Source organism: Hordeum vulgare, chromosome 4H, assembly GCF_904849725.1.
Source record: "Hordeum vulgare subsp. vulgare chromosome 4H, MorexV3_pseudomolecules_assembly, whole genome shotgun sequence".
Lineage (NCBI taxonomy): Eukaryota > Viridiplantae > Streptophyta > Magnoliopsida > Poales > Poaceae > Hordeum > Hordeum vulgare.
Window position 1 is genome coordinate 403,256,225 of NC_058521.1, and position 23,660 is coordinate 403,279,884.

General features: G+C 42.5%; 1 protein-coding gene and 1 pseudogene across 1 annotated transcript; both read left to right on the forward strand.

Annotated features, from left to right (window-relative positions):
- Positions 1–11,741: 11,741 nt before the first annotated feature.
- Positions 11,742–12,469, forward strand: LOC123450564 (annotated as a pseudogene).
- A 1,231-nt stretch (positions 12,470–13,700) lies between these two features.
- LOC123450565 (protein PARTING DANCERS homolog) lies at positions 13,701–14,652 on the forward strand (the record flags this gene model as incomplete). The annotated part of the gene is made up of 6 exons (XM_045127741.1): positions 13,701–13,723; positions 13,906–14,027; positions 14,110–14,209; positions 14,317–14,412; positions 14,491–14,571; positions 14,649–14,652. Coding segments are annotated over 6 exons (426 nt in total), but the record flags the coding sequence as incomplete, so codon positions are not given.
- Between the last annotated feature and the right edge of the window lie 9,008 nt (positions 14,653–23,660).

Genomic DNA, 23,660 nt, shown 5'->3' on the forward strand with positions numbered 1-23,660 from the left:
TCAGAAGACCTAACAACTCTGTGGAGCCCTTGTTTGATAGACCGTTTGCTGCTTTAAGTCTGATAAGCGCCAGTGTGGCACTCAACTTGGAATATTTTTTTTTGCAACCTGGATACAAATCTTTCATGGAGTCTTCATCAATGGTTGACAGATCCTTGTACCCAACCATATATTTTTGAGGGCCCTTGAAATCTGTAATCATAGCAGAAAAATCTGGATATAAAGGTCATCGACATCGTCTTGGTTTTCAAGTGGGGTTTTTGGCTTTTCGGTGTTCCATTGTTAGCTTGACTCCTCAGCCCTGATAGTAGATTCAATATCCATGTGACTCTGACTGGGGTTTGGCATCTCGTGGCCCTGGGTATATTCATTCATGAACTGATCTTCACCGTGTCTGGTCCAACATGTATATCCATCCATGAATCCCCGAGTGACTAAGTGGAACTCGATAACTGTAACTTTATGTGACTCTTTATTGGCACAATGACTGCATGGACACAGGATCATCATTACGATTTCTATTATTTGTTGTACTTTCGACCAAATTGATGAACTACGTCACCCAATTGATAAAATTTGATCTTCTCCGATTCTTCATCCATTCAGATCGTTCCATGTGCACCACACGAAGGGTAATTAAAAACAAAACAACGACATTAACACACGGATTAACTAAAACCCAAAGATGCATGCATAAATCAAAAGATTTTATTTTCATAATTACTGAGGGCACTCCATATTGTTATCGAGCCATGCGATGACAAAAATTAATGGCCATTCAATTTACATGCAGAGTAGTACAACACTACCCTTATGAATTTAATACCTTAATTAAGCGAGCCAACGAAAATAATACCTTAATTAATTAGCCATGCGGCGAATTCCACCCAGTAGACACAGAAGCATGATGCGGCGGCACGCCGAAATAGAAGGGTCGAGGAGCAAAGCTTAGTGGGGCAACCGCCTAAAGTTCGACCTCCACTATCACGCCATCGACCGTGATGGATGTGGTCCAATCACGCCACCGCCGACCTCGATGGTTGAGCTCCTCCTATCTCCCGTCGCAGGCCGGGGATTGACCTCCTATGACGCTGCCATGACCATCTACCAAGGATTGACCTCTTACGAGGTAGTCGCTGCCTCAGCCGCCAACGCCATCTCTATTTGCAGAGCGGCTCTTTTTATTTTTTGACGAGTATCCGCAGAGCGGCTATTTACCAGTATTATTGCAACTCAATTATTACATCCCCATACTTACAGGGTAGTACATCACATACGGTTATGTCACAACGACCGTGTCTCACCTACATTGTCTTGTCACATGGTTTGGTGTGGAAATGATGTGTGAAGTTGTAATACCTAATACAAACAACATGTATAAACCGTGTGCCATATACAACATAGTGCGATAAGTGGTTCTCGACCATTAGAATATCCCCACAGTTTCCCCATTTCCTCCAAATCCCTAGCTTGCATCCAAATTCCCTCGTGTGGCGCTGACATCGGGGGAATGCGGGCGACTGGTGTTGATGGTTTCGGTGTGGCTTCTCTTGTGCGTATCGCAGCTCTCGGCGGCGCCGCTGCAACGGCGGTACCGCCGAGCACTTGCCTAAGTTCATCAGAAGGCAGGTGTACCACGGATCCAAATCATCATATTAGGTTCCAATCTATCCCGATCATTTTAGCATGTCCAAAGTAGCTCGCTACCTAATCTGTCTTGAATGACCCCCCCCTAGGAAAGCGATCAGCCACCGGATCCGGAGTATAACTCCAGACTCCCACAACATGAGTTTGACTTCGTGTTTTGTGCCACTAAGACGTATCAAAAGCTGAGTTGTCTGCATGGATACACTCCCGCTCAACGTGTATGCATGGAGGGATTCGACATTGGCAGACGGTTTCTCAGTTGCCCCTTAGAGGTTAGTGTTAAGTTCATCATTTTAGTTAAGTTAACGCGACCGCTCAATCTGAATACTATTTAACATTGGCACGGATATGAGGCTTGTGCTTTTGTTAACTGGCTGGATGAAGAATGGCATGGCAGGGCTCAGAGTGTTATCACAAAGCTCGCCAAAGATAATGTAAAGCTGAAAAAGAAACCGACTGATATGGAGTGTACAATCAGAACAATGAAGAAAGAAATAATCAATCACACGCAAGAGATGAAACAAAGAGACAAGAAGGAACTAGCATGTGTGGTCGTGGTTGTCGCATTATCCGTCCTCTATGCGCTGTTTGCAATGATGATTAGTGGTTTTGTTTGATTAATACTAGCTTCATCAATAAGAAGAGCTGTGTGTATATCTTGCCAACTGTTCTACTCTGTTTTTACCGATGCATAAGTCACATTACAAAAACCAAGTAAGCCCAAAACTCGTTCCCTGATTTTTGTCCTGAAAAAAGAAATTAGCCAATAGGAGTTATGGGGCTTGTATACATCAATGACTTCAAACTACTTAGCATAACATGTCATGGTCAATTATGTGCACGCAATGTTATTTATTAGCAAATAATCATAAAGTCCTCTCGTTTCCCCCCACCTAGATCGTTGGTACAGAGGGTGTAGTATGTGAAAAAAAATACTTGTATCATGTTTGGATGCTCCAATGTGTGTGTGTAATTATCACATTGAGAACTATGATACCCCGGGAATTTGGAGCGACAACGCACAAATAATTGCGGTTGATTATATCAGCAGTTACATAATACGACAATCCCCCGTTTCAATTGACATTCCTGTTCTCCGCATTCCCCGCTTAAGTGTCCACTATCTTCATCGTCCCCGGCCGTCCGCGCTACAAATTTGCACACAATCTGCCATCTCGCTTTCTTGTGGTCTGTATAAGTACCACCACCATGTCGAGCGACAATGAGGAGGGCAGTTCCGCTAGCAGTCTGTTGCGCGATGATAGTCAACATTGGAATCATCCCGCTCATCTTCCATGAGTCCGGTGTGGAGCCCAGACCTCAATTTTATCCAGGTCATGGAAGGGACGCCGTCTCCCGAGTCGTCAGACGACAACCAGACGGCGAGGAGACATTGGAGGACAAAGAAGAGGACGACGAGGATGATGATGAGGAATGGTTGAACGAGGAAGATGACGACGATGGCAGCAACAACGATGACGACGGCGACGATGCTGAAAAGCCAACTGTCAGCGGCAAGAAGCATCCTCTCCAAGACGATGTCGTGAGGCCATCCAGCAAGAACAAGAAGAAGAAGGACTAAATTAAGCAGACTGTATATATCTTTGTTCCCATTCGCTCATATTAATTTATTATCTTTCTTTCCCCTGTCAATCTCATCTCTGACAGTTAGCAATAGCTATTTGACGGAGATCTTTTACATTATCGCCCACAGGTTAGTTTTTTTAATTGTGTGCCTTGTCAAGCACACAATTCGCAAAAGAAATCCTATGTGTTGTCTATAATGATCGCACACAATTCTGATTATTGACTTCTTTGCCAGGTATCACGCACGTCTTGGTACACTGAATCATTTCTGTTCAACTTAATCATCACAAACAGTTCATCAAAGCGAACTATATGTCGTATATCACACATACCTTGATCTAACTCCCGTTTCTGTTGTTTCACCTCATCACAAACAGTTCTTATGAATTAACCATGTGTCACGCATCACACACGCAACTATAATATGAACCTTGTTTGATGTCTCCACCATTGCAAATGTTTTGCAACTATTTTGACAGATTTTTACATCACCGTTTGTGATCCATACATCACACATAGTTTCGTTGAAGGGTCTCTGATTGTAGTGTCATGTTTGGACCATCCTGCAGTAGTGTCAGGATGAGATTGAGTGGTGAGTTCCTGAAGAATAAGCTTCTCCTTAACCCGGACAAGGTGAAATAGTCATCTTGGGTGATCATCTTCTTAGGGGTGTTCGGCCACCCGGGTCAAAATTCTTCAGAGATTTACTCCAGTTTTTCCATCTCAGGCTCCAAGACATTGGTCCATCTCCATGACCAATATTTGTCAGTTCCTAGTACTTTGTGAGTTCTATCTTCAGACTGAGGCAACTATCACCCTATTCGTGCAATGTTTCTATATTAACCATCAAATTTTGGCGAGGAATGGCCCAGGTATTGAGCTTGGTGGGATCACAATCCAGAAAAGGAAGAATAATCTCTTTCTTGAAACAAAGTTGGTGATTCACCGAAAAGGTTGGAACGCCACTTGGTATTACTGCAAGGACACTTCTCGAGCTGGTCAGCATCCTCTACCGGTTTATAGAGGAAACCGGCTTGAAGCCACAAGCGAATTCCCGGGTTGGCAAGGCAATGAAGAGCAAAAAGTGCTTTCACCCATAATCTTAAGACTAAAAGCTTTAACAGCTCACGGTCTCACCAAAATTGATCTTGTCTGGTGTTGGTTGATCTGGAGGATTTAACCCCTTAGTCTAAGGGGCGACTTAATGTGCAATTACATTGGCGAGCCAAAGGACGCCCAACGCTTTAGTGAAATGGATATGTCTGCCAATGAAGTCAATAAGGCTACCAAGAAGATGTTTGGTGAGTCAAAGGAGAAGTGTAGCATAACCAGCTTAGCTCCCTTCTACGGGACCAAGTCGGTTCATCCTGTAAGTGTCTTTTGTAGGCTTGTCTACGTTCTTCACTTCAACTTTTTCAACATTTATACCTATTTAGCCGGCTTATTATTTTGTTGCACGCAAGTCCTGAATTTTGGACAGCAAGTGCCAGAACCCCTATTCCTCCCCCTACCGGTCAAATGGATGACTCGACATAGGAAGCCACCTCGGAAGGAGAATGTGAGGTAGAACTTGACTCACTTGGCCGTCTCTTTGTTGTGATTGCTAATGCTTCTTTTCCCTAGGATGACATTGAAAATAGTCAAGCCGACGATGTTGAGGTAATTTCAATTTTCTCCAGTTCCTGATAATCATATGTTATGAAGAGGACAAGACGAGCCATGGGAAAGGTTAAGTTTTCAAATCCAGATGCTTACTTAGACCTGAACTTTTTTTTGAAGCGATATCAACATGCTGCCCACTCGAAACGCAAGACCCGGAGTTGCTCCAGAGAACTATCTGTTGACTTATCTCTTGAGCGGCCCGCTCGTAGGCAGCGTATTGAGGTGCCACACGGTCCAACCGATTCTCATCCTCAAGCCGGTCTCTTTCAACAAGCTCTTAGTCCACCTAATTCACTTTATTATCTGCAGTCACCACCTTAATGTGGCGACTCAACTTACGACTTTCACCAACAACCATGGGTAAGCTTTTACTCAAGCCATCTTTCATTGGCCATGCCATCACTTGTCATATCATTGATTTGATAAACTGTCTTCATGACTACTAGAGCCAAAGCCTTTCTTAGGAAGAAGGCGGGTGAATCTTCTTCTGCTACTCGGGATCTTACCGTTGAAGATCCTCCCACAGTTGTAATGGTGACTCAAAATGAGCCATCTGTCCAGGTTGATCCGTACTTGGGTACTCAACCGGCTCATGAAATGGATATGACCTAGGATGAGGAGCCAGCTGGTGATAATCAAGGTGCACCTAATGAGCCGTCTGTTCATCCTCCAAGTCGTGCCACTCCTTCAAGCCTTGTACCTCCTATGGACAATGTTACTCTACTAGCCGCCATGGATGACACAAAAGTGGTCGTTGTTGGAGGGTCATATCAAGCTCCTGGCCCTTCAACTATTTTGAGCAAAGTTGTGTCCAAAGGTGAGTCAACACATTTGGAGAAAGGAAAGTCCAGGATGGAGCTTCCGGAACTTGACAATCTTGATATCCAACGATTGTGTGAGCAATATGTGACCCGGTTGTCTGAGATCCGTGACTTTGATGTGAATTAGGTCAACATCATGAGGACCAAACATGAGGTAATTTTTTTATTCCCCACTCCTTATTGTGTATACCAATGTTAAGATCCAGCTTAGTACTCCCTCCATTTTTATATACAAGGCCACAAACCCACATTACAGGTACGAAGGCAAAAGTTAATGCCTTCTAAGTCAATGTTGTAAGACCACTTGTCTCCTTGTTTACCATGTAAATTAATGTGTATTTTTCTCTCTCATGCATATCAAGCCAATGATCTCACTCCTACATGCATGCAAGGTATAACTAATGTCCTCCTTTGATAGTACTACAAGGTAAACACCATTAATATTGCATCTATTAGTGTTAGTGGCCTTGTATATATGCAAATTGTAATTTTGATAGTGGCCTTGTATATAAAAATGGAGGGAGTACAATAGGTTGTGAACTGGGTCTTGTAAATATCAGAAAAACCATCTGTAGCCCTCAAGGACCGGGTCATGGTATTAATAATGACCCGGTACTTTTGTAAGTTCTTGATGATAAAAAATGTTTTTCCTTGACCTCAAGGGCAGGGTAATTATGATAATAATAGGCCAGTACTTCTTTGATTCCTTAAGGTGTAAACATTGCTAACCATAGCCCTCAAGGGGCGGCTTATTTCTTTGAGATGGTCGGGTCTTTTCATGAAAAACGCAAATTGTAGCCCCTAAGGGCTGGCTTATCTCAGTTGAGATAGCCGGGTCTTTCTGCCATACGCCATTGTTTCCAAACTTTAAAAAAGAACAAACCTAGTAGCCCCCAAGGGCCAACTCATCTCGTTGAGATAACCGAGTCTTGTTCATGGTTTAGAAAGAAGCGACTTGCATTAGCCCTCAAGTGCCATGTAGAATGCTTGCATCTGCTTGGGACTTTAAATGATTTTTGTGTGTTGTAGCCCCCAAAGGCAAAGTTGCCTGCGTGCAATGGCTCAAGGCTTTATAAATTGTATTCTCATACTGATGCTTCTTGCAGATGTTTTTAAATGATGCTGAGTCTGCATCAGCCGGCTTGAGCACACAACTCAAGATGGATAAGAAAATTATGAACCGATGCAGAGCTTGTGGCAGCTCGTCTCCAGGATGCCCTAATCAAGTTTGACATTCAGCTGGAGCAATCCAATGCCAAGTTTGAGTAAGAAAAGGATGTCTTGATAACACGAGCAGAAGAGGTCGACTAAAAATTTGGTGTAGTCACCACCGAGCTCTCCAAGTTGAAGAAGCATATATGAGAGATGACCGTATTGAACGTTGGTGTGATTGTTGATCGAATTGTTATTTTCCGGGTCATCAAATATTTTGGCGAATCATTTCCGTATTTTTTTTGTTGTGCAGGGCGAAGAAGCCACATTCTTCTACAAGAGCTGGTAGAAAAACTGAAGGCAATATTCACATATGAGGAGAATCTATTCACCGGCTCCATCTATGCCATCATGGTAGTGAAGAATCTCAAAGAGCTGCCGAAGAGAGACAAGGATATGTTGAACCAACTATGAACAATCACAAATTGGGTGGAGGAATTCCGAAAATCGGTAGCTCGCCTCGGAGCTAATATAGCGTTTTCTCGTGCCAAGGCATATTTGCTTGAATTGGATTTGATGACTCTGGAAGGCGGGTTGTCAGAGTATAAGATTGATGGCTTAGAGTTTTCTGATTCAGATTTCACTCAAGTTGTGAAGGATACATGCATAGTTTCAACTGTGATTGCAGAAGAAATTAATGTCAACATGTATCAACACGCCTATTCGATGGAGAAAAAATGGATTGACCCACCAAGGGACAAACCGTTTAAACTTATGCCACTTCACCGTAAGCAGTCCTTTCTCTGTGATGTTGACTCTTCTATTACTATTCCCGAGGAGATAAATTTTGAGGCTCTGACCACAATGAAGTGGGTTTGAAGGGACCTCCAGATCCATCAGGTTGAGTTATCTCAAGCGGGTCAAGAAGATCCCAATGCAGCTGATCAACATGAAGCAACCAAAGCGGAGGACGCACAAGCCGGCCAGCAGTAGTATTTTTTAGTGCTGGAAAAAACTTTGATATTTTTATGGCTCCGAAACAAACTCTATAGTATGATTAGAAAATTGTGATGTCTCCCACGTCATCGTGCATGTAATACTTTGTTCGACCTTATTTCTACTATAGGAATGTTGTCAATATGTTTGCTCCTCTTTCCTTGTTTGTGTGATAAGTCGTATTTGTTCTGTGTGGATTAGGTCACCTTTTTGTGTGCAAGATAAGCTGCCAAAATAAGATCATGCTTTCAACCATACTGTCTTCTTGATATCGTGATCAAGCGAATAAGTGGTGATCCTATGATCCAATATACTAACCCGATGGTCTATATATGACCCGGTAAATTTGATCTGAAATTGGTTCCTGCAATTGAATTCACAAGAATGAATAATAAAATAAATTATAAGACAACTTTTAAGCTCGACATTTAAGACTGGGTTGAGAGGCTCAAGTCTTTGCTTCGATGAAGGTGGCAGGATAGCCCATGGTTTATCCTTTCTCTCTGTAAGCCACCTCTTACATGACTTAAGTCGGTGTTTTAACCTATATAAGTACATGGTCCATATGGATTGACTTATCACAGTACACCAGGTCACCTGTTTGGAGTAGCATCTTACAAACAGGCAGGTTTAACCAAGATTGCAATGTCTTGTAGCCGATTCAAGTGGGATATTAAAGGCTAACTCGTTAAGTCGGGAGCCCCCAAGTGACTTAAACTCAAATAATAAAGGCTCATGCAAATTTTTTGAGATGAAACAACACAAATCCCGAGTTTCGAGGGTGCTGGCTTTATTATATTGAACACTAAGGTATATACATAGGTATGTACAATGATGTGGCGCCAGTGGCTTTAAGTAAAATAAGGCTGGAGATGAGCAATGTTCTCAGGCCTGTGGGTCTCCTCTTCAGAGGTATGGGACTTCTGGTGTTCCCGTATGTTAACCAGGTCATATGACTCATTGTTGAGATTTTTGTTGATGACAAAAGCCCCTTCCCAAGGTGGTGAAAGCTTATGCATGCATGTTTGGTCTTGAATCAAACGGAGAACTAAGTCACCTTCCTGGAAAGTTCGACTGCGAACTCTATGGCTATGATAGCAGCGTAGGTCTTGCTGATATATAACAGATCTAGATGCTGCAAGATCATGTTCCTCCTTGAGTGCGTCAAGGAATCTTCACGAGCTTGTTCATTATCAGCTTCGACATAAGCTGTGACTCTGGGGGAATTGTGTGTGATATCACTTGGTAAAACAACTTATACTTCGTAGACTAGGAAACATGACGTATAGCCCGTGGATCTATTCAGGGTGGTCCTTATGCTCCGTAGTATTGCTGGGAGTTCTTCGTCGCAACAACCAGGAGTTCTGTGAAGGGGCACCATAAGCCGGGGTTTGATTCAATGCAATATCTCCTCGTTGGTTCGCTTAGCTTGTCCATTGGATTGTGGATGTGCAACACACACTATATCAATTCTGATGTGTTGTTGTTGACAAAATTGTTCCATAGCTCCTTTGGACAGTTTGGTACCAGTATCTGTGATGTTGTTGTGTGGATATGCAAAATTATAAATCATTCTTTAAAAATTTCACCGCAGTCTCTGTATCACAATTGCAAACTGGCTCTGCCTCAACCCACTTGGTGAATATGTCCACTTCAACCAATAGGTGTGTATTTTTATCTGATGACATTTTGAATGGACCAACCATGTCAAGCCCCTAGATTGCAAACGACTAAGTAATTGGAATCGTCTGTAATTCTTGAAACGACACATGAGCTTGTGTTGCAAATTTTTGGCAACCATCAAACTTTTGGATGATGTCTTCTACATTAGCATGGGCAGTAAGCCAATAAAAACCATGACGATAAGCCTTGGTGACCAACACTCTTGAGCCGGTATGATGATCACAATCTCCCGCATGGATCTCATTAAAGATTTCTCGCCATTTTATGAGAGAAATACAATGTTGAAATACGCAAGTGACTCTTCGATGGTGTAACAACGCCTGATAATTTGCTACTCACTGATTTCCTTATCATGGAGCTTGCCTCGGGTTAAATATGGAAAATAAGGCACAATCCAACCAGGGATTGCATGGAGAGCTGCCACGAGTTGTGCCGCAGGATCTAGGATAGCTATATCCTCCTCTGATTGTAATTTGACTAAAGGATTGTGGAGCACATCAAGGAAAACATTGGTTGGGCCGGCTTACGCTGAGAGCCAAGTCTTGAGAAGGCATCGGTAGCGTCGCTGAGCCGGCGATCAATGCGATTAACCTAGTAACCTTGAAGATGACCTATGATAATCGTGACTGTATGTCGATAAGCTTCCATGAGGGGCTCTTTCGAATCCCAAGTCCCTGATACTTGTTGAACCACCAAATCCGAGTCGCCCAAACATGTGACCCACTGAGTTTCATCTCCTTGGCTATGTGAAGTCCATGAAGGAGATATTCATATTCAGCTGCGTTGTTAGTGCAAGGAAACATAATCCGTAAGACGTAAAAAACTTGTCACCTCGCACGGAAGATAAAATAACTCCAACCCCCGAGCCATCTAGGTGTGTGGACCCATCATAGTCTATTGTCGAGTATGTGCTATCTCGCTTTTCCTCGGGGACTTGTAATTCAGTCCAGTCATTAATAAAGTCCAAAAAATCTTGAGATTTGATGGCATTTTGAGGCACGTACTTCACCTGGTGTGGTCCAAGCTCGATTGCTCATTTACCAATCCGGCCCATGCCATCCCTATTTTGTATGATATATCCAAGAGGAGCTGAACTGCCCATGGTGATCGAATATTCGTGGAAGTAGTGTTTGAGCTTGCGGCTAGCCATGAAGACGCCAAAAACCAGCTTCTCCGAGTGTGGTTATCTCTGTTTTGATAAGGTCAATACTTCGTTGATGTAATAAACAGGTGTTTGCACTGGATACTCTTTTCCTTCCTCCTTGCAGACAACAAAAACTGCTACACTCCCCACTTTATTATTTGCAGAAACGTACATGAGCATAGGTTCTTTGTCAATAGGGCGGCTAAAATGGGTGGCCCGACTAGTTATTTCTTAAGTGCTTCAAGCACATCTTTGGCAGCATCTGTCCAGATAAAGTTATCTGTCTTTTTCAACCATTGATACAGAGGGATATCCTTCTCACCAAGGAAGCTTATAAACTCGCTAACCCACAAGTATAGGGGTGTCGCGATAGTCTTCACGGTTAGTATTTCACCCTAATTTAGTGATTCGACACAGGGGGAGCCGAATAATATTTAGACTCCTTGACAGTTGAGTTGTCAATTCAACTGCACTTATGATATCTCTGTACAACAAAAGATTTAGCAGCACAGAAAATGATAGTAGTAGCGGTAATAGTTATAACAGCAATTTTGGTAACAACAGTAACAATAGCAATTGGGTAACATGTGTGATAGTAACAACAACAGTCGTAACTTAGCAAGATTAAATATTTGTAAAGCGTAGGTACATGCATTAGTCATGGAAAGATATGGATGACATCAATCATGGAATAGTTACACACTAGAGCGACACATAACTAGCTCCAATTCATCAATATAATGTAGGCATGTATTCCGTATATAGTCATACGCGCTTGCGATAAGAACTTGCATGACAATCTTTTGTCCTACCCTCCCATGGCAGCGGGATCCTATTGGAAACTTAGGGATATTAAGGCCTCCTTTTAATAGATGACTGGAACAAAGAATCTCTACTATTAAAGGGGGATCTGCCGTCGTTGTGATGGTTCGACCAACGGATCCCCTCGCTAGCACCCCACCTTTCGTTCGTTCGATCTCCTCTTCCCACGCCCACGTAAAGAAAAACGCTAAGAAAGAAATTAAAAAGTTCGTCGACCTCCTCCTCCCATGTCACACGTCCCTCTCCCAGTCTCCCCCACCTATCGCCCCAGATCCGTCCTGTCCACGCCGAGCAGTTCCTCATCACCAACGCCGTTGCCGCCGGTCGAGATCCCGCGGTCCCCGGCCACCCCCGACGCGCCGGTGCCGTCGGAGGACGTGCTGCTGCGAGTCCCCCAGCGCAGCCACCCGCTGGCCGCCGCCGACCTCTCCCTCCACCGCATCCGGGCCGGAGACACCTCCCTGGCCGCCATCGCGGCCCTCGCTGCCGTCCAGTGGCCGCTGGCCCGCGACATCGCGGCCGTCAAGCTCGACCCCCGCCACTACTCCTTCTCCTTCGCCGTCCGTGCTCTCCCCGACGACCCGACCCCTGACCCGCTCCACTACGGCCTCACGCTCTCCGTCCCCGACCCACGCCTCGATGCCCTGCTCGGCGCCTACACCAGGTTCTCCGCCCACTCCGTCGCCGGGACCGAGGGGCTGGCCGACGGGGTGCGCGGCGAGTCGAGGCCGCCGCGTACTGGACCGCTGTCGCGCCCAACGTCGAGGAGTACGGCAGCGCCGTCGCCAGGGCCATCGTGTCTGGCGCCGAGAACGTCGCCAAGGGGATCCTCTGGTGCGGGGTCATGACCGTGGACAGGCTCCGCTGGGGGAACGAGGTGCTCCGGAAGAGAATCCAGCCCGGCGATACTAAGGCCGAGGTCAGCCCGGAGATGCTCAGGCAGATCAAAAGGTAGTGCTTTCTTTCCTCAGCTATTCGTATCAAATAAATGTGTTCCTATTTGCTCATGCAGACTTATTAATCAGTGGGATTGTGATGACTAAATGCTTCAAGGTTTGGGCACATCACAATTCATAGTTAGATTGTATTACTGGTTTAAATCATGATGCAAAGTGCGATCATGTGTATCTTATTTCGATTCAAAGGTAGTACTGTCTTTCTTAGATTTTTCATACCAAGTGTGTTTTTGATTTGCAGTCATGAAGAATTATCAGTATAATTCGTGTTGTAGGAGGAAATTCTTCAGGCTTTGAGCATGTCATAGTTCATAGTTAGATTAGATTAGTATTTTATAAATCGTGCTGCGATGTGCCATCATGGGTATCTCATTTCCATTTGATGTTTTTTCAGTTGTGCTAAATATCGTTATGATTAGTACGGATAATCTCCCCAAATTATACACGCAATCGTTCTGACACTGGAACTTTTTTGACTTGCTCTGCTATTTGGCATCGCTGGTGCCATGTTAAACTTGGCTGGTTATTCCTGTTCTGTATGGTGATTCGTGAATTATAGCTATGGCTTGATGCCATGATTGCATATCATATCATATAGGAAGAATCGCAAGCACTCATGTTGAAAGACTCGGTGATTGTAGACAGCTGCATATTGATGAATTTTGCAACTGGACTTAGCAATTGAGGTGAGTTCTATATCTAATTACCTTACATTTATTGCATCAAGCAAAGAATAGTAGGAGAGAGCCCTACTGGAATATATTGCTTCCACTATTTTAGTTAACCCGGTTATCCTTATGCTGCTTGTTCAGGCAGTTGTTGAGAATGTGAAGTTGAAGCATGAGAGACATCGTCACCATCCTTTATCTTCTTGTATTTCAGGTGGCACCTAGGTTTGGAGAGATGGACATGGTGATTGATAGGGATTTCAGTGGGAGTAAGACATACGACTCTGTTACCTGTGGGAGGACCCAAGGCTAGCTGTGTGTGGTTCCAATGTTAGGTTCAGAAAATTCAGGAATTGTTTTGCTGAATGTAAGGGCCAAAGCTGTAATACTGATGGCTATGGATGGATGGATGCTTTGGCAAAAGCAAGGCCAGATGCCACTGCATACCAGAACTACCGAGCCACAATTTGTCTGACATTAATTTGTATCCCCCTTCATTTGTCCATTGCTTGTATCCCCATTCATTTGTCCATGGCTCCTCCTTCATATCACCTGACATAAACATTTTTCTGCCTGCAAATTTAGGTACTGCACTACTGATACTATGAGTATATGATTAATTCTTCTTCTATCTGTGTATATTGCCTGGCAGAATATTATGCTTCGACTTGGAATGTTTGTTCATGCAGAACGATAACTAATTTTTTTTTTGACATATCTATATGCTGAATTAGACCTTAATGGCTCCGCTGAGTGTCATGTCGCAGGCCGTGGAATATGCATGATGAGCACCTCGTGGAGAGACAAGCAGGACCACCACCTTATCAACTTCATTGGTGTGTTCCTGGCCGCCAACTCTTATCGCCTAAACTTCCTGTCGATATCTCCTGTAAGCGCCTCTTCCTGCCCTGCAAATCATAAGTTGCAAATTGTATCTGTGGTGTGTTCAGAAAAAAAAAGTGATCAAGCAGGCGTATTCCAGGATTTCATCTTCAACAATGGGGGGCTATCAGTTGCTTTCATCTTTGAGACGAACTGGGACTGCGGGAATGGAGCTGCTGTTTTTAGCAGGTGCGACACTCTTCCCTGCCATGTCTTACAGCAGCATGCTGCTATGGTGTTTGTTCGCTGTAACGATCGTAACGGTGGCTCCACTGTTGGAATGATTCCTGTTGTAGGGTGAATGCACTGAAGAGGCAGTACAAAAATCTCTACGTCTTTGTTGCCGTCCCCACGGTGGAGCAAATCAAATCGTTTAATCAGTCTTATTTCAAGTAAGCACCCAATATGTATTTTGGTAGTGCTGGTTTATGTTAGTTTGGTCATTGTTACTCATGTGTGCCATAAGCAAGGTATGGCATGGAGCTTGGCTGCCCTACATTTGTACCAATCGCGGTGCAGGACATATATTGGTCCTCTACTGGTCTGGTCTGGTAGTGATTTCAGTTAAGAATGCTCTCTCCTTTTTACAGTTAATTAAATATATTTGTTAGCTGCTTGATTGATACAGCTGATTGTATCACTGGTCGTTTACTTTGGGTGAATTGGGTAGATCAAATTATGCTATGTATGTTTCATCTCATTTCGTTCGATGCTTGTGCTTTTCTTAATTGGGAGTCTCCAAGTTTTGATACCATTTATTAGAATGGTTGCTTCTATCACGTTGACGAATGGAATGGGAAGTTTACATAAAACAGTAGGATTTTCAGTTTGTATGCTTGTCCACTAACTAAGTTTTTACAGGTTTCATGATACAGCAATTGTGCAAATGTGTCAGACTTTTTATTTACTTTTGCGGTGCCATTTAATTGTTAAACTTTCAAGATAAAAAACTGAAGAATACCCAATATGTTTTTTGTTATTTCTTTGAGCGTAACACAACAGTGAGCCAAACAGATCTGACAAATGTCCTACAGATTGAGTTCACCACTTCAGCGGTGGCAGGTGAAATAGTGCATACTAAACGGTTGATCGACTGTATGACAAAGTTATAATATGTTGGAGGTTGGACTAATGGACATGGTTCTCAATCCAAGTTATGTAGAACTCCAAGGAGTTTGCTAACAAGTTGTTCGGGACATGTCGAGGCAGAGGAACATTGAGTTGGAGGAAGGCGTTAACAAGGATCGGCTCAGAGAGGTTTAGACAGAGATTACTGACCATATCTTTGACTCATAGGCCGTAGCTATGCATATTATTGGACTAAGCTATGTTTAGTTTAAGTCAATCTAACGTACTGATGAAGTTTTTTCTTTGGGTGTGTCACATTAATAGGTGGAACATGAACATTGATAGGATGATCACGGAAGACGAGGTCAAGAAGGTGCCAACGCAGATGATCACAAAGAGAAGACTACCGTTGGTTCGTCCCCCTGCCCCTTCAATTATGTTCCTATCTGTACATCAGTCTATCGGTACTCTTTGGGATTTTTTTCAGGGCCTTTTTTAGCAGTCAACAGGTGGCGATTTCCCACGTGAACTCATTTTTGTATTAATAATAAAAATGGACAGCAGGGTCGGTTATTACATAGCTCTCTAGAGCCCAGGGAGAGAGAGAGGAGAGGGAGGGGGTATCAGCTACACATAGCTTCACACCACAACAACAACGGAGCACATTCTGTGCGGGAAGGGCCCGGACTACCTACAATCGGAGGTACTCCTGGTTCGAATGCCGCAAGTCAAGATTCGAGGTCCGGATGTTATCGAACACCATTCGGTTCCAACTCTAGGGCCTTTTAATCAGCCATGCGATTAGCGTAGTTTGCAACAACAAAAATCGAAGGACCACAACTTCTTGGAATGGAGATGCCCTGATTCAAGCTCGTGACCATGTAATTGACTACTTGTTGCTGCTCTGTGGTTAGATTAATTTTAAGTTTCCTTCATGATGGAACATGTTGCAATCACCTATCTGTACTCGTATTATGCTCTTTTCATAGCGATCTTTGTGTAAGTTCTTTCAAAAAATCTTTCCCCTTTAGAATTTCTAAGGCTGATATGTTATTTTGATATCTCAGGAACTATGGTGTACCATTGCACTTGATTCGTGAGTTGTATGAGACCTTCCTTAATTTCAGAATTCACGTTTCACAGTATGCTACAGATAGATAACTTCCAACATGAATGAGCGCTTTCCAGATGCTATACATCAGATGACCTAGACACGTGATTATTACATTTTTCATTGGTACTGTTTTGGTTGATTGACCGATTCAACAATCGAACTTGTTTATGATTTAGAATCATTATATATTCAGGAGTGATATCACATATATTATTTGCTATGAAGAGATGACTACCTTAAAGAAGCTGCTTTGTGCGCACTTGTTCCTCATATATGGCTTGAGGTCATGGATAGAGCGCCAACATACTTGTAGAGCTCCAATTAACACCCCAGATAATGGACATGTAACATCAACATGACAACATGGAGCTCAACCTGGAGTTCAGCCTCGTAAGCTTCTCTTCATTGGTCTAAGTTTTTAGTTTTGCACTTTCCCATTTAACCCATTTTATCAGTCAGTGCTCAGTAGTACATTATGCAACCAGTTTTCTACGCCAATTCTAATTCAATGTGACCGCAATGGTTGCAGGTGCTTATACTCCAAGTTCATGCTAAGGATCAACTAATTATGGCAAACGTGATGTGCAAAGATAAAGTTATAGACCATCCAATGAACATGTACTCCAAACTGCTTCTCCATTTATGAAGAAGGAGTTGACTCTTGAAGGGCGCATAGGTGATGATGTTCCATCGGAGGTGCTGACAATAATCCATCTTTTGTTCCATACTTTTTGTCTATATTTTGCAGGTCTGTTAATGTATATGCAACTTGACTTCAATTGACTTAAAAATAATATTTACGAACTGTTAAGTAGGAGAGATCTTTCGAGGTTGAGGTATCCAACTGACTTACAATTTACAAATGATATCTTCAAGTTCAGCTATGTTTTTTCAATGCCTGTATAGGTCATCGGTGATGCGCTAAAGATTTAGGAAATTCTGACAAACTTGATCAGGTAAGCTTCCATTTCATTTATTTTAAGGCATACTGTCCTTCTTAAGAGGTTTGTTAAAGATAATACTCCCTCCATTTCTGTATACAAGCACAGTGATGCTCCTCACAATGGGAAAAGCTCCTGTACCAGAACTTTCAATGAGTACTACATCGGCCTGACTACTAAAATACCAGCTCCTGGAGAAGGGCAAAGATGGTCCAGGGCTGAAGCATGGGTAGTATAGGCCAAAGAATGTGGTTTACAGTTTCCTTATTGTTCTGTAAGATCTGATAAGGTGCTATTCAATTGTGTCCAATTATACACATTCACAAGTTGCTTATCAGTCTATCAGTTATGTACTATTTTGGATAATTTTGGAAACAGATCAGAGGCTTGTTTCCAGATGTCAGCATTTCTGTACTATTTTTATCAATTTGTGTGATGCCATTATTCCGGTTTTAGTAATCTTGTTAGACATAGTAGGATATTTATATTGTTTTTGTCATGCACATTTACCTTGATTTTCTTAGGCAAGGAAGAAGGTGGCTGGAGCATCATACTATAGTAGGCTCAGTTCTTCTAATATAATCCAAAGGTAGGAGGACTCATGCAGACCGTGGAAAATTCGACCTACTCGTGACCACAAAATATATTTATTGTGGTTCATGTTTAGTCCAACCCTTGTCTGATGGTAGAGGGCCTAGAGGCTGAGCCGATGGTCGATGGTTAAGCAAATGTGTTGCAAAGCCATGTCACAAAGGAGGGGATAGATGGAGATGAAGAACTTTGTAGCTGCCTTGCCATTCTATCATTTTTCGCGACACCTATTTTTGGTGTTCAATAAAGTAATTTCCTATGTCAATCGAGAAAACGCAAATGATGAAATTAGTTTGCAAGTTTCTATAATTGAACCCAACTTGTTGTATTTCAATTTTTCCCACAAGCTCTGAGCTGCAATGTTGATCATGTTAGTTGGCAGCCGCTTAGGATGGAAGTAACATAATTTATATTCCATCATAAATTCTGGTATGGTGCTGCATTTTAGGTTCAGGTTGAGGCGAAAATATTGCCATTCTTTCATAGCGCAGCGAAGAGCACAACCCTGACTCCTTTCGTGGTGGCTCGCGAATTTGTTCAAGTTTATTTATCTTTTGGGTCATGTTCAGTTTTTTAAGACGGTAGGATTATGGGTTTGAGGCTATCGTGAGTGTGAGCATTCATAGTGGAGTTGCACAATTATTTATCTTCGGAAGTGGAAATATTAGTTATGTGGTCATGTACATTACTAATGATACCCATGTTTTAGAATGAATCATGAAGATAAATATGTTAGCCCAAAATTTGACCATGGATCGCCTTGATTTTGTTTAACTTTTAGGTATGTAAGATGATATTTATCGTAACACACTTATACATGTGTGGCGTACACATTGCGAATTACATGATGTTTTGTTTAATATCTCTATATGTCAGCAAACTAAATGATGTTTTCATCAATATCTCAATGTCAAAGTTTGTTCTTTATGTCTCAGTTTGTTATCCCGTGGCAATGCACGGGCATCCAACTAGTTAACACATAGTGAATAAATGAACCACTCAAACTACTACAGTCACCGAAATGAATCCCAATTATTGCCACCTTGGGGTATGCGGACATAGACACATAATAGGTGCATACAACTTGCAAGATAGGATCAAATTACTTTTCATATTCAGAGAAAACATACTAAGTTTAGATCTGAAATCATGGCACTCAAGCCCTAGTGACAAGCATTAAGGATAGCAAAGTCATAGCAACATTGATAACCCACAAGTGTAGGGGGATCGCAACAGTCTTCGCGGGTAAGTTAACCCAATTTATTCAACACAAGGGGAGCCAAAGAATATTTATAAGCTTTAACAGTTAAGTTGTCAATTCAACCACACCTGAAAGATAGTTGCTGGGCAACGAAATATTAGTAGCAATGGTGCTATGGAAGTGAGGGAGGCAACGAAAATAATGGTGGAAAAGCAACAAAAGTAAAACGGCGAAAGTGAAGTAACTTGTAACTAGTACGATTAAAACACTCTAGGCTAAGGAGATGGATGGTTGGTCATGGATGAGAGGTATCATGTATTTAACTTGGGGCAAGGCACATATAAAAGTAATGATCATCTAGGCAGATATCAAACATTTGGCATGTATCCCGAGGTAGTTGTGTGTGCTTGCAATAAGAACTTGCACAACATCTTTTATCCTACCATCCCGCTATCAACGGGGCCAAAAGGAACTTATGGAGATTAAGGTGCTCCTGTCAAAGAGCACCAGAACAAAGCATTAACAATCAATGGATACATGGAATCCTCAAACTACAGCCCATCCCCTTTGGTGTCCCAAGCTCCCACCATTGGGATCACCGGTTGCGGACTACAATAGGTGCATACTACTCATAGATAGGATTTAGAACACAAATATTTTCATGAAAACATAAGGTATTCAGATCTGAAATCATGGCATTCGGGCCCAAAGTGACAAGCATTAAGAGTAACAAGTAGTAGTAAAGATGATAAACACCATAGTAGATGATAGGCAACATGCCCCCAACAATACGACAAACTATTACAAGATCTAACTCATCCAATATCTCCCATCCCTTCACCACAGCAGGGAATTACTCACACATGATGGGAGAAACCATGGAAGGATGATGGAGTGGTGATGGTGATGACGATGGCGACTATTTCCCTTCTTCGGAGGCAAAAACAACCTCCAGATTAGCTCTCCCAAAGAAGAACTGATGGTGGCGGCTGCTCCGCGTCGAGAACTTGCAACACGACTTTTGTTCTGGAATTTCCTCGTCACGGGTAAAACAGGAGCCAAAGTAGGGCACCAGAGGGGGTGGGCTCCGCCCAGGCGGCCTCCAGGCACTGCCAGGGGGCAGGCTGCGGCAACAGGTCGCCTGGGGGCCCTGTGTCTCCCCTCTAGCCCATCTTCTGGCCCATGGTCCCTCCTGGTGCGTGGATTTTCTCTATTTTTTATGTGAATTTTCCGGGACGTCTAAATATTCATTTTCCTGCACACAAGAAAACCATGCAGGTAGCTCTGCTGAAAACAGGGTCAGTCCGGGTTAGTTTCGTTCAAATCATGCAAGAATGAGGTAAAAACAATAGCAAAAGTGTTTGGAAAATTCGATACGTTTGAGACATATCAACTCCCCCAAGCTTAGCATATTGCTTGTCCTCAAGCAATTCAGTTTAACGAACTGAACACGACAAAGAAAACTTTGATAAACTCTTTTGCTTCATCAGATGTATATAAGCATGCACTACGAACAAGTCCAACAGGTATTGCAATAATGCTACAAAAACAATACACAAAGAAATCCTTCGATCATGTGAAGAGTTTCAAACAACTAAGAAAGAATAATATGTAACTGAAAATCATAACGAGATCACAATGCACATGACTTGGATATACTAGAGTGGTATCTCATTAGCCTCCATGAGTGAAGCAAAACATAAATGCACATAGTCCTTTGGAGTATTAAATGAGACTAGAAATAAATATTTCAGAATAAGCAATATCACAATCATGCAGAAGATAATGTGGTGCTTTGGGACAATGCACATTATACTCAGAATGACAATTATGCTCTCTATAGTTGGTGCTTTTTATAAGAAGATGATGACTCAACAGAAAAGTAAAGTAGATAGGCCCTTCGCAGAGGGAAGCATTGATTTGTAGAGGTGCTAGAGCTTGAGCTTTAAAACAGAGATAAATCAACATTTTGAATGGCATGCTTTAATTGTCAACATAACAACTAAGAGATCTCAATATCTTCCATGCTAAATACATTATAGGCGGTTCCCAAACAGAAAAGTAAATTTTTCACTCCCGCTCCACCAATCAATCACACTCCACGACGGGCCGAATCCACGGGTACCTTCCATACAAACAATAATCCTGGGGGAGTTTTGTTTCATTAAATTTGATTTGACTCTGAGCATGGAACCGGACATCCCGGTTACCAGCCACTTTCTCGTGAATGATAGTGAATCAACACATATCTTGAGAATAACCTACTTAGCATGGAAGATAATGATAGCCCCTAGTCACTACATGAGCGATTCGGGCATACAAAAAAAATATTCACCTAAAAATTTAAAATACGGCAAATGCAAATTTACTTAGAACGGTACATAAATACTACATATAGGTAGGTATGGTGGACTCATATGGCACAACTGGTTTTAAGCATTTTGGATGCACAAGCAGTGAGGCCGCTTGGTACAGGCGAAGGATAACGAAAGACGAGGAAGCGAGCAACTAGAGAGCAATAACGGTCATAATCATGAGAGCGACAAAGCAACATTGAATCGGGCATGAAAGTGATATAACTATTCTGAAATAAAAAGATCGCCAAGGCTTGATAGACTTTTAGTCATAAACATGTGTAAGCATGTGCCAAGTCAATCCAAAAACTCTCTGAAGGGAAATACCACTCTAATATGCCAAACCATGAACAATGCAATGCATGCAAATCATTTCAATAGCACATTATGCACTCCAGCTATTTGAGACTAGTCAGAAAGAAAGCATGAACTACTGGGAAAGCATTGTAATCATAGCACTATGTCGCTACAAGCTGGTCTCTAGATCATAAGTACAGACATATGTACAAAAGTAGAAACAAGTAGAGTTCATACCGGCTTTCCTTGTTACATTCCTTCCGTCGATCTTCATCATTATTACGCCATCACTTGCACGATTGAACGCAGAAAGATATAATCATGTGCAATTGCAACCATGGACGTGAGCTGAACTCTGGAAACAAAGCAAACTAAAGAGAAAAAAGAAATCTTTTTGGGTTTTCCAAAGGTTAAACGAAAGCAAAAAGAAAAGAGGAATCCTTTTGTTGTTTTTGCAAAGAAAGAACAAAGAAGAACAAGCAAAAACTCTGAAAAGACTTACAAAGGATACTACAGATGATACAATGAAAGGGGAGAAGGATACGTACTCCCGAAGCTTAGGCTTTTGGCCTAAATTGAGATCGGCTACTTCCGGCTCCAAGAGCCTCCTCCGGCTCCGGAGTGGTACTGGTGGCTCCAAGAATCATACGGAGCCTCGGGCATGTACACTGATGCCCGGCGGGCCTCCCAAGGAGAAGGTTCTTCTTCCTCGGGAACAACCTCCTCCATGGGGTTGTGGAACTGCTGCTTAATCATGAACTCGTCCAACTTAGTCGAGGTGAAAGACCACCCATTCCTACTAGTGTAATCAAACAATAGTGGTGCAGGTAGACGGATATCGCGAGTAGTAAGCTCGCCAAATCTCATAATATAAACAAGGTTACCAAACTCGGAAGTCCTAGTAACAAACTCATGCCTTTTCATAGCGGTAAGAACAAAGCTTATGAATGAAAAGGCGTATCATCTATGCGCACTGTGCGCCCGAGGTGCTCGAGGATAAGTGTGGCATAAATGCCAGCAAAGTGAGGCCCTTTGCCGTTGTTAGCGATGAGGCGACGAGCAATCAAAGCACCAATATTATACGTATTATCTCCCAAGAGGGCGGCTGCCAAGATAGCGAGATTCGGAGCCAAAATGTTGCTCATGTTGTCACGAGCTAACACCCCTTGAGCAATATAATATGCGAAATACCTGATGTGGGGAAACAAGATGTTGGAGATCTTCCGCCGGCGAATTTGTTGCGGGTCCTTACTGCAAAGGGAAGCGAATAGGGATTTCAGCTCGTATGGCTGAATGCTCATTTTGGTCGTCTTCCCGACATCCCGCACACCTATAATATCACAAAATTCTGCCAAAGACATGGTAAAGACATCCTCATATAATCTGAATTCAATCATGGAAGTTTTATCATTATATCTAAACCAGTTGACAAAATAATAGGTGAGTTTTGGATATTGTTGCACACGTCGTGTTATGAGATGTGCCAAACCTGCAGTTGCAGAGAGGTTATCAAACTGATTCTTAATACCCGCCGCCATAAGAAAATCTGAACACTAGTATGCCATGGCACATGCCGTGTCCGTCTCGTTGAACAACTTTGGTGGCACGATATCGTCATTGTAACTTGTCCTCACGGTAAAGGATGAAGTCGCAACTCTAGTTAATCTATCGGTAGGCTCGGGTATCTTCTTCCCAAGACATCCCTTTGCATTTCCAAACAAGCTCATTTCTAAAAAAAATTGTTCAACACAAAAATGGAGGTTTAAGCAAAAATGAGTTGGAGCAAACTATTCTACTCACTCCCCTTATGCATAAGCTTGCATCAATACCTCAAAAATAAATTTCTAAACATGCATGCAAGCTCATATGTATAGTACCAAGAGCTCCTAAATACTCACAAATAAGGCCACGAATCGAAATTTTAATTGGAGGAGTGGAGGAGTCACATACCAGGGAGAAAATGCTCAAATTCTTAATGCAAATGATGGGCTGTAGAGAGAGATCAAAATTTTCCACCAAGAACAGCAAGAACTTGAGCTCCATTAGAAAAATCAGGATTTTTGGAGTGAGAGAG